Genomic DNA, 11,719 nt, shown 5'->3' with positions numbered 1-11,719 from the left:
TGAAGAGGTCCTTGATGTGGTGTGGATCGAAGGCGGTTGATGTCTCAGCAGAGCTGTCTGCTCAAAGCAAAGGGAAGATAATTTTTTCACTGTGTGCTCCCTAAATGTAAGAGTGAAAAGTGATAGTTGTGCGTGTACTGCAGTCGGATAACACTGTCTCTTACTAGCCCTGTAGCCCATTACACTGGCTAGAACAGGGGTTCTCAACCAGTGGTCCGGGGACCACCAGTGGTCCTTGAGGGGGTTCCAGGTGGTCCCCAGCTAAATGATGGAGAGTTGGTAACCAAATGGACCCTTACAGATCTTTAACTTTTGAGAGCGTAAAAATAAACCAAATGGACCCTTACAACATCATATTACTTAATTAAAGAATTGTTAATTTTGATCAACGTTTGCCTGTTATCTCTCCTATGGTACCAACATCAATACAGCATGAAATTGTGGACAAAATCTTATCCAACGATAACAAAATATGCTAAATCTTGGGTTCTGAGAGTCTAATAAATCTCATCAAATGGTGGTCCGTGGCTCAAATGCCGAATAAATAATGGACCTTGATATGAAAAGGGTTGAAAACCACCTGCCTAGAAGATCATTCTCCCCTTTTCAGGAAATGGAACAAATAACCTCATTATTTAGTCACACACTCTTGTTGTTATTTAAAATGTATTAAAAAAAACATGGACAGACATTCAACCAGGTGTCCCCTGGCCTATGGGCATGTCAGGCAAGAAAAAAAGAAAAAAAGCTTACAATACGTCACAATGCAACAAATTGTGAGCTTGTATACACATCAGTTATTTTCGTTACTTTTGCACGAAACTGTCATACGATGATAGTACTAAATAGGGCATTCATTTATGAAAAACGTTTTTTTTTAATGAAATATTGAGGTACAATGTGTCCCTTGTACCTGTCTCTTTGAGGGAGATGTCTGCATCCGCAGGTGGAGTTTTTTTGGGGGTGTGGGTGGTGTGGTGGTTGTCCCCCTCACAGCTGCCAATTAGGTCTAGGGTGGAGCCAATCCCAGACTCCCTGTCTTCCTCCATCAGTAGCTTGGGTTGGGAGGAGGACAACACAACCCCTGACAACACAACACAACACAACACAACACAACACAACACAACACATGTTTGTTACACGTTCTAATAATGTCACTCAATTCAAAAAACTATTCAAACATTATTTTGGCTGAATACAGTATGATATAATACATTATGTTGGTAGTATGGGGGTGATGATGACGATGATGATGATGATGATGGTAATGATAGTGATGGTGGCAGAGATGGTAATATTGGTGGTAATGGTTGTGGTGATCAGGATGATGATGTGAATATAATATGATTAAAATGATGATGATGCATAATAATGGTTATGTAGTGTATAATAGCATACGGATCCATATAGATCTATATGACACGCTTATTGATGGGTGTGGGATTGTTTTGTTTTTGCTTTATGTATTTTAATCTGGAATTTATTTTGTTTGTTTGGCTTGGTTACTGTCGATTTACATTCATTGCAACTACTTTTTGCCAAACATAAGCTTATGTACGTAGGATAGGCATAAGCTTGTAGCTTCAGCCTATGCCTTTTTGATCACCTTTAACTATGTACCTACAGTTTGTTTATGTTGATGTATGTGATGTTATGGATACTGGAGAAGATGATAAAAATAAACTAAACTAAACTAGCTCCTTATGTGAATGAAGGCAGTGGAGTGTAAATCCTTACCACTGTAGTCCACGACCAGGCTCCTCCGAGATGACACTATTGTGATTGATCGAGACGACATAGTGAGTCGACTGTGGCTGAGAAAGAGAAGGTAATGAAAACCACCAGAGAGAGGGGGAGAATTGATGTAAAAATAAATGAATTCATTAACCACCTGCAGTTTAAGGAAACAGACACAGAGGGCAAAATGTATAGTCTGTAGTCTGCTAATGGAGCCTTTCACCAGGTGCTGAGACCAACAAATGAGCAATTACAAGGGAACAAAGTCAGCCTGCGTTTGTAATTAATTGCCAGCTGTCCTTGATGCAATAATGTCACTGCTTCAGCACAGATGCCAGGATGTGCTCCAGCAAATGAGCATCTTGCCAGAATCAATAAGACAACATTCATATAGATTTTTGACTGTCTCATCCCCTTAACTGAAGCTGCTAGTCAGATTTTAATGGTGTTAATTGGCTCGGCTGAAATCCAGCTCACTTCAAAAGTCACTCTCACTGCAAATGTCCCAATTTTTCCTTTTCCTGTGACACTTTATAAGCTGTGTGAAGAAAGATCAGTGACGCGGATGACGTGTCTCTTAAAAGCAGAGAGCCAGGGTAGTGAGTCTTTTAATGACAGTATTCTTAATTACAGTAATTACTGTGTCTATATGCAGCACTTTGCGTGGACATTATCCAGCAGGCTGTGATGCTTTAGGAAATGCTGTTATAAGCTCAACCGCAGCAGAACGAATGTGTCTTTGGATGTGGTATTGTATGTAGGCCCCTTACTCAGCGAGGCTGCACAGACTGCTGCTGTAGATAACAAATTCTGCATTCCCATTGTGTGTGTGTGTGTGTGTGTGTGTGTGTGTGTGTGCGTGCGTGCGTGCGTGCGCTGTCCCAGGTGCTGAATGGAGCAGAGATAGACAGGACACATCACTTTGGTCCAGACCGGCTTGCTTTTCATGGTTGTAAGTAGAACTTTATAGGCAGTATGTGTGTGGCTTAGAAAGTTGGTCTGGATAAGAGCATCTACAAAGTACTAAGTAGTGTCTTGTCCGTCAGTCTGTCCATTGCATACCTGCTCAGTGCTCACTGATCTTCCTGTCTTTAACCCTGTATGTCAAATTCTTCAACCTGTATGTCTATCTATCTACTGCAAAAGGAAAGAAAAGACGATCTTAACTTTCCTGGACTTAACTTACCCTAGCACCCCTATTCTGGTGGGAACATTCAGAAAATAGCCGATCTACAAGCTCAGAGCTTGAAGAGGTTTGGTATAGAGGGAAAAAAGAGCAGACAAAGTACAGAGCCAAAGTTACAAGTTTTCTAAGTATTGAGGGTTTAAGTGGTTAATTAGTGCATGGTCAGGAACCACATTCAAATTACCTTCACTAACCACCAGTGGTCCAAGGACCAACAGTTGGTTTTCAACAGTTGAAAACCCCTGGTCTACCACATGACAACAGGAAGACATGAGGTTACATTTGAGCTTACCTTGTTTGAGTCTGTCTTGGGTGGTGATGTGGAAGACCCCAGGATGGATGAGTTTCAAAAGGACGACTACAGCAGCTGGACTCTTATATACGAGCTACCTGTTTTCTATGTGTCCAAAAGAGCATTTCTTTTTTGTTGATTAACTTGCCCGATCATTGGAGATCTTACAGTTAATTAATAACGTGACCTATAACACTAATTTCATCACACAGACACACACATATACTCTCTCTCTCTCTCACACTCACACTCACACACACACACACACACACACACACACACACACACACACACACACACACACACACACACACACACACACACACACACACACACACACATATATTTGTTCATGCAGCAGGTTTATGGATAATGAAGTGTTGATGATAGGGTCCATGCGATTCAACCGTGGATTTGTTTTCTCAAGTGCAGGAAAATTGTGACACCTACTGGCAAGTGTTGAAATCACCATATCAGGCTTTCATCAGAGCTACTGTAATGGTTCTTTGTTTAGATTTTTACAGCACAGAGTTTGGCAACTGTAGCGGAGGGGGGTGTTTTTTTTCATGAGGTAAGTACAGTATACATACATCCTGAGATTGGAGAAATGGCAGTGGTGGAAAGTAATTAAGTTAATTTACTTAAGTACTGTACTTAAGTACAATTTTGAGGTACTTGTCCTTAAAGGTATTATATACTCCACTACATTTGGAGGCAGCTGAAGGTAGAACTCTGAACAAATAATAAAAGTTCGCACAATGTAGCTCCCTTTTACACATTTATTTTGGTACCACCTGAGTGTGGGCTGAGCGACCGTTCGAGCACACTGCTCTTCTTCAGACTAGTGAGGAGATCTTGAGCAGACTTATTAGCCCATGGACCCCCATTTGAAAATGTATGCCATGGACCCCCATAAGAGAAGATTTTTACGGCTCTAGCAGTGATTTTCAACCATTTTAATTCAAGGACCCCCAGTTTGACATGCATTAAGGCTACAGACGGAACCCCATTTACTGGCATTTCTATCTCTGGGACCCCCATTTATATTGTAAAATCAGTGTTAATCTAACTCTGAGAGTGTACAAATGGACCCGTTAGGGTCCATTTGTACACTCTCAGAGTTACAGACTCTCCATTTGATTCCTAACTATCCATCATTTAGCTGCAGGGACCCCCTGGAACTCCCTTAAGGACCCCTGGGGGTCCCCGGACCCCACTTTGAGAACCAATGGTAGCCGACTGAAAAGGGGATGACGAAAACCAACAATAAGCCACTCTGACCTATAACCCACTTTACTTACATTTTCACACACACTACAACACCAGGGTGTCCTCTCTCACAGTGTCCTCCCATCGGAGAAAGGATAATGGTAGTTCCCTAAACAGGTTAATAGTGTTGATAATTAAACCAGCTGAAGTTCTGACCCTTCAGCATTATTCTCAGCCAACAGAGAATGTGCTGACAATGCTGTCCAGAGGGGAGAGAACTTTGTCACTATGTTCATTATTGTCAGTGGCGTAAAGTATCCAACTACATGTACTCAAGTACTGTACTTTTACTTTACTGGAGTATTTCCAATTTTCAATACTACTCCACTACATCTCAGAGGCAAATATTGTACTTTTACTCCACTACAATTATTTGAAAACGTTTATAGTTACTAGTTATGTATAGATTTGGATTATTATTACAAAACATACATTAGCCACTTCAGCCCTATATAGGCCTACACTTCGGCCATTTGAAAATAGCCGATCTACAAGCTCACAACGTGTAGATAGCTTGTAGATCTACTATTTTCAAAAGACAAATGCATTTAGAAAACTTGTGAAAATGGGACATTCTGCATAATGAATATGTTTTACTTTTGGTACTTTAAGTATATTTTGATGCCAAAACTTTTTTACTTTCTCAAGTGAATTTTGAATAACAGACTTTTACTTGTAATAGTATTTTTTATAATGTTGTATTGGTACTTTTACTTAAGTAAAACATTTGAGTACTTTTTCCACCACTGATTATTGTGCAGTCAGCTGGAGATTCTGGAGTGGAGTGAGCAATCACTGAGATTCGGCAAAGTATTTCTACCTGTCGATACACCGAGATGATCTGCACATTAACAGGCTGCAGCATAATATTAACCAGTTGAACCCTAGCATCCCTACTCTGGGGGCAAATTCTGTGAAAATAGCGCTATACAATGTGATGTGTGTTGCAAGCTTGTATATCGGCTATTTTCTTCGAAAATAGTGAACATAGGAGGGGGCCTAGTATAGATAGCATGGGAATACGGTCAACTAAATGTAGTATTTAAGTGGTTAATGAGTCTGCATGTTTTATGCATGCACCTCATAATGTGGTACAGCGGGCTTTCTCCTTACCTAGAGGCGAATTGCATTCACCTGGTAAGCATAGTTCTAGCTGCCTAATCAGGGATTATTTACACCTGGGACACCAGATGAAGGCAATTTACTAGCCAGTTAGATAGAAATCCAAACAGAGTTCCTGAGGGCCAGGGTTAAGAAACAGTGCAGAGGAAAACGCCTTGTTTTATATCTGACAATTTCCCAGTTATGCATAAAACTTGAGATTTTGAACATAATTAATCAGTAACTGATTCAATCCATTAATGCTGTGCACACTGTGGGAGCATGTAAGGACAAACACAATGACCCTTCTTTCACCTTGGTCACGATACTGCTGTCATCGCACGCACGCGCGCACACATGCGCACACACATAAATCCTCCTGGAATTATTCAATACAGTATGTCTCAGATCTACAGATAATTCGACAACACATGAGTTCAGTGCTGTGTGTGTGTGTGTGTGTGTGTGTGTGTGTGTGTGTGTGTGAGAGAGAGAGAGAGAGAGACAGACAGACAGAGAGAGATCAAGGAAAAAAGGAGGACATACTGTAGATGAACAGCATTCCTTTATTGTTAATAGACATTCAGTTTGTTCTATGTACAAAATGTTCACAGTACAATGAAGGAGCCGCATCATGGATGTCACTTTGTTGACATGTGATTGTCACAGTTTCTCTGTGTGTGTGTGTGTGTGTGTGTGTGTGTGTGTGTGTGTGTGTGTGTGTGTGTGTGTGTGTGTGTGTGTACAGTACAGTACATATCGTCCCTGTCGGGCAGAAACCTCTTATCTCCATATTTTTACTTTTTCTGTTTTTTCGTAAATTAATGCCCTACTCGATCATACTACAGCGTCATTCAAAAGTAGCAGATCTGCATGTTCGAAACGCGGTGTGAAGCTTGTAGATCTGCTTCTTTTGCCATTTTTTAAAATTTGAATCGTAAAAAGTTACCGTTTTGGAGGTTCCCCCCCTCCGACAGAGACGATACGCAGTAAGATGATCTGATGGATGGCTGACGACCCTGTGGGTCTGTTAAAGAGGACTGTGTGTTTTCTCATCTCAGGGTCACTTGTGCTCTTCATGGGAACATGAAGACGAATGCGTGTCACAGCACTCAGGACCCTCCTGCAATACAAAAAAAAAAACACTTGTCAAAGAGTTTACAATCATTTAGTGCAAAAAATGGTTATAGCCCATGACTATTATGCATTACAATCTGCTTATTACATTAGTTAAAGGCACACAGAAATATAACAAGAATCATAACATTGTAAAGCGTTTTCTAATGACTTATAAGGATATATAATAATACTTATAACTGCCAGACTCACTGACAATTTCATCATCATAGTATATTAAGTGGACATTGGGTGTTTGACCCTTCCGACAGTACATGACACTGCAGGGGGCTCATCCCAACTGCCCCCATCATCATCACCTTGAGTGTAATCTATATTGTATACATGAAAGGCAGCCATGTAGTTTTATTTCTGAAAAGCTGAAGCCAAATTGGCAGAACAAAAACAAACACGCACACCTTAACTTTCTCAAACACCTCTCACCTTAACTTTCTCCATGTCTGGTCCGCCCGGGAGTGATTTCTGTGAGGAAAAGGTCTGTGTGAAGGACAAGGGGATTAGCCTGGACCAGCCACACACAAGAGTAATGGAAGAGTGTGAACAAGGGATTAAACAGGATATATGAGCCTGGTCTATCCTTCAAGTCTCACCTTCTTGGTCTGTTGGACTTGGATCTCCTCTGTGGATTTGGACCTGTTCTTCATGTGCTTCTGAGGAGAGGTGGTAGAGGGGTCCTGAAGTGAGAGACAGAGAGAGAGAGAGACAGAGAGAGAACGTCCTTATAACGCACACATACACGTCAGATCATATTTACACTCTAGACCAGCTGTTCTCAACCTTGGGCCACGAGGGTCTTGTAAGTATAAGCCCCCAAATAATTGACAAAACACCAACATGTTAATGATAATAAAACATTAATGCAAATAATATATATATATTTTTTAATGGTATTTTTTCTTTAAAACCACGGCATATCGGGTTAACTGGTCAGAATGCTTTCAAGATTTTCAAGTGGGTCCTGATCCAAAAAAGGAAGGAAGGAAGGAGCTTGTTTGTGCATGCGCGCCCGAATGTGTGTGTGCGTGCGTGTCATTCATATATATATATATATATATATATATATATATATATATATATATATATTCTTCAATTATGCCAGGAAAATATTACTATTAAACCATGTAATGGGCCAAACTCCCACAGTTTTTTTTTGTGTCATCTCCATAAGATGATGGCATATCTGACGGAGTTGATAAAATGCTATGTTTTTGTTCATTCCACAGCACAGTCGTAGTGAGTTGACAATAAACATAAATATTTCTCAAAGTTGCTTAGGTTCTATTAATGCTAATATACATATATTTTTGGACTGACGGAGTTGACATGTTATGTTTGGGACACACCATATAGTATTATTTAGTGCATTTATCAAAAAATAAAAGCTTATCAGAGCTTTCGCAGCTTTCCCGCCTTTTTTTTAAACCCGGGAGTGAGACAGGGGACCTTAGAAAATAGCTAAAACCTGTTTATGCTAGATAAAATTATGCAAAACCTTTTACAAAAAAAACTGTTTAAAAAAAAGTTGATGGCAAAAGTACATTCTTACACCTATGATATCAATACAAATGGTTAGTTAGTTTTGTTTTTTTAATACAACTTTGACTGGTTACAGAATCAGCAAGCCTCATCTGGCAAGAGAGCAGGCATGAGAGATGGAGAGAAAAAAAAAGAGATAGATCGATAGATAGATAGATTGACTGAAAAAAGCTTCTCAATATCAGTCCTTTGCTCACCTCATTTGTCTTCTGCTCCATGGCTGAGTTGAAGGTTTTCACTGGAGGAATTCAGAGCTACGGAGTCTGGAGATGGATGATATCTGTTGGAATATTCACACTACGTCTCTAGATATCTGTGGGACAGAATAAGGACACCATACAGGGCAATGATGAGTGTCGCATTTGGGATTTCTTTTTTTTTCATGCAGCTGATGACTGCAGTATTTTTGACTTTCTGAATGCTGCCACTAGCAGGACATCAGCATTTGCATCTACTTTTCACTAGATGGTGACCCCAATGTCCCTTCCATTTCCTGATCACATCTGGCCAGGCCTGTTTCTCCTGAGGCAATTTTGTGTAAAATGTCAGGATGAACCTGCACCTCATGGTTGACATGTAATGTTGCTCACATCATCCGTTTCCAGCATGCAACCAGTAGGCCAAGAAAATCACTACACTCCCATTTCTTTTATTTGGCCTCCAAGGTTTGTGGTAGGGGCCGATAAAAATGTTTAAATAAAAAAGTATTTGTTATACCCAAATTTGAATCACATATTGAAGGACCTCTATGAGGCCGATACACAGAGGCAAAATCACTTTCACTTAGACCAGAGAACCACAAATTCCACAAATGTCAACGTGTGTTGCAGAAGCATGATTAGCATGATTTATTTTATGCATCTTCACTAAATTAGGTACACATCTCAGAAGTCATGTGACAGTGATCTTTTTGATATTCCATACTTTCTGCCTGTAATTGGCATCAAAATGAGTGAGGGGCTATCCTTATTATTTTTTGTTTATCTAATTATTTATTTTTACAAAAAATGCCATATACAGTACCATGACCGCAACATCCAATCAACCCCAAATTGGAATCACATGTTGCGGCGCAGCCAGGCCTCTATAGAGTTGAACCGCATGTCCCCCCGAAACTTACTTGTAGTCCACCCTAGCCTGGTAAACCCCTCCCCCACACCCCGGAAATCGCATTGCATTTGATTTAATGAAAATGAAATTGAATTCCGCGACCGGGTGGTTTACCAGGCTAAGTCCACCCGGCATGGCGGGGATATGCAAGCGCCCCTTTCTAGTGCTTAAAAAAAGAGAACATATTGCTAATCACATGCAAATCATATCGTTTTACTCTAAATGTATTAGATAATGTGTATAATTTGGTCATTGCTCTGAAACCTCTAAATCTCTGTTGCTCGTCTAGCATCTGCAAGGGTGTGAGACTCTTTGCCTGTATTGTTGTCCAATCCGGCCCTGACTTAAAGAATGCCAACCTGTATGTGCTGTTCCTATCTGCCCTCATCTATTCCAGCAGAACAGACTGGTCCATTCATCTGCCAAACCTGTTGGAAATGTGTCATGACTGTGATCGTCTCAGCCCACGCCAGATGACAACAGACACTCATCTAAAGATGACGACAATGAGATGAAAACGTCCCTTTTTCCTGTGGGCTGAGAAAATTATAGTTATGTGTGTGTGTACACACGCTGCACACATACATACATTATGTATATAATATCTAGACTAAATAACCGCTTAGAAGATTCCGTGGGCATGGTTCCTTTCTCAAAATTTTAGAGGAAGGAACCAAGCACAAATAATCTTAAAGCGCCTCAAAGTGTGCTATGATAAAAAACATTATTCGTAATTATTTATTTTGTTGTTATATCTGATACAATGTTGAGGAACCGAAACCAAAGAATTTGACTCTTGTGTACGTATGAGATTTAACAAATAAAGAAAATCTTGAATATTTTAAGGGTTTCACTTTGTTTTTCCATACTTTATGTCCAGCTAATCTAAATCCAACTCAGAGCAGAAACTCAAAAGCCAGTTCAGTTTCCATGCTGTGTCTGTGATGACAGAGAACACATAAGGCACAGAATATTTAGAATTTTAGATGCCGTTCTGGAAACGCACATCCACACACACAAGAGGACATGCAGGCAATGAATACTGCTCATAAACTGTACAGCAGCAAGGACATTATGTCCTGTAACTGATGGTGGGCTGTCTGCTCTGCCACGCTAAGGTTAAACCTCCATTCATCCAATGGTTGATCCCCAGTCAGTAGCCATCACACAGCACGTCTCCCTGCTAACTGCCCCTGAAACACTGCTCGGCTCTGTGGATCTCACCTGACACAGAGCCGGTGCGTGTAGCACTGGCACTGCTCTGCAATATTTCTCATTTTAAACATACAGAGCACATCCTCTTTGTCCTTCAGGGGAATGTCTCGTGGGTTGTGAGGCACAGTGGAAGCATTTATCTAATATTCAGATGTGTTAACACTCATAGCAAGTATCTCTGAGCACCCATTAGCAAAGGATGGAGTTCAGAATACAAGCTTATTAATAATCCATAGCAATGCATGATAGACAACAGTGCACCCCTGAACTCTCAATATTTCAAAGCACTAGATAAAACAAATAGATGGAAACATTGCACCGTGGCACCCATCTGAAGCTACACCACTACTACCCAATTATAGCACGTAATGGTTTACATGAGAAATAACAAAGTGCAGAGGAAACATTAAGATGGGGAGAGCGAGGAAAGGATTGCGAATGAAGATGGGTAAAAACAAGACGGCTGCGATGTGACAGATTGTAGATATTAAAAGAGATCAATTCAAAGCAAACTCACCTCCCTCCGCTCCCTTTGACTGTCTCAGTGAAGGACTGGATGCACTGCTATTCCACTGCTACTGAGAGAGAACACCCCATTCACAGCTTCAGCACCGACACGTCGGTCACGCACGACTGGACGCACACATGCGCACGCGTGCACTCACACAGACATACACACCAGGTGTGCCACTGTGCCAGTTCTGACCAATCATAGCGGTGTCTGCTTCTGTGTCCACTAAGAGAGGCTGGGGGTGTGATTAGTAGTAATAGTAATAGCTTTGTATTCCTAATGCCATGTGATGTCATAATTGCAAAAGATGTGCGAAAAGCATAGTGCTAGTGATACTGTAGATTGGTGTTTAATGTACTGTATATTATTATGTAATTATGTATTATGTAATGTATATTATGTATATGTATGGTGGCGACATAATCTTAAGTGGGTCTGCTACGGATTTCACTCCAAAAGCACCTTCTGGCGACAAGGCACGTCATTGGCTGGGTAGCCTGTGACATAGAACAGCACTGAGCCAACACCCGTTGTCACTGTGTGAAAATGACATCATTACATGACATCATCTTATGGCCAGGGAGGAAGATGTAGGAGAATGAGCAAGTGGCTGGCAGCCGATGAG

General features: G+C 40.7%; 1 protein-coding gene across 1 annotated transcript in view; it reads right to left on the bottom strand.

Moving 5' to 3' along the window:
- slc34a1b (solute carrier family 34 member 1b) overlaps positions 1 to 8,476 on the bottom strand; it is a gene marked incomplete at both ends in the record, with an annotated part of 16,586 nt that extends 8,110 nt beyond the window's left edge. The window contains 7 exons of the mRNA XM_084041684.1: positions 1 to 57; positions 914 to 1,084; positions 1,738 to 1,814; positions 6,535 to 6,659; positions 7,146 to 7,199; positions 7,313 to 7,396; positions 8,456 to 8,476. The exon at positions 1 to 57 is cut by the window's left edge and continues 93 nt beyond it. Of these exons, the coding sequence (XP_083897810.1) occupies positions 1 to 57; positions 914 to 1,084; positions 1,738 to 1,814; positions 6,535 to 6,659; positions 7,146 to 7,199; positions 7,313 to 7,396; positions 8,456 to 8,476 (589 nt within the window). The remainder of the gene's footprint in view (positions 58 to 913; positions 1,085 to 1,737; positions 1,815 to 6,534; positions 6,660 to 7,145; positions 7,200 to 7,312; positions 7,397 to 8,455) is intronic.
- Positions 8,477 to 11,719: the final 3,243 nt, after the last annotated feature.

The sequence above is a fragment of the Gymnoscopelus microlampas genome (genome assembly GCF_963454915.1).
Source record: "Gymnoscopelus microlampas genome assembly, chromosome: 18".
NCBI lineage: Eukaryota > Metazoa > Chordata > Actinopteri > Myctophiformes > Myctophidae > Gymnoscopelus > Gymnoscopelus microlampas.
Note: the sequence above shows the minus strand (reverse complement) of the source record. Positions and strands in the feature narration are given on the sequence as shown.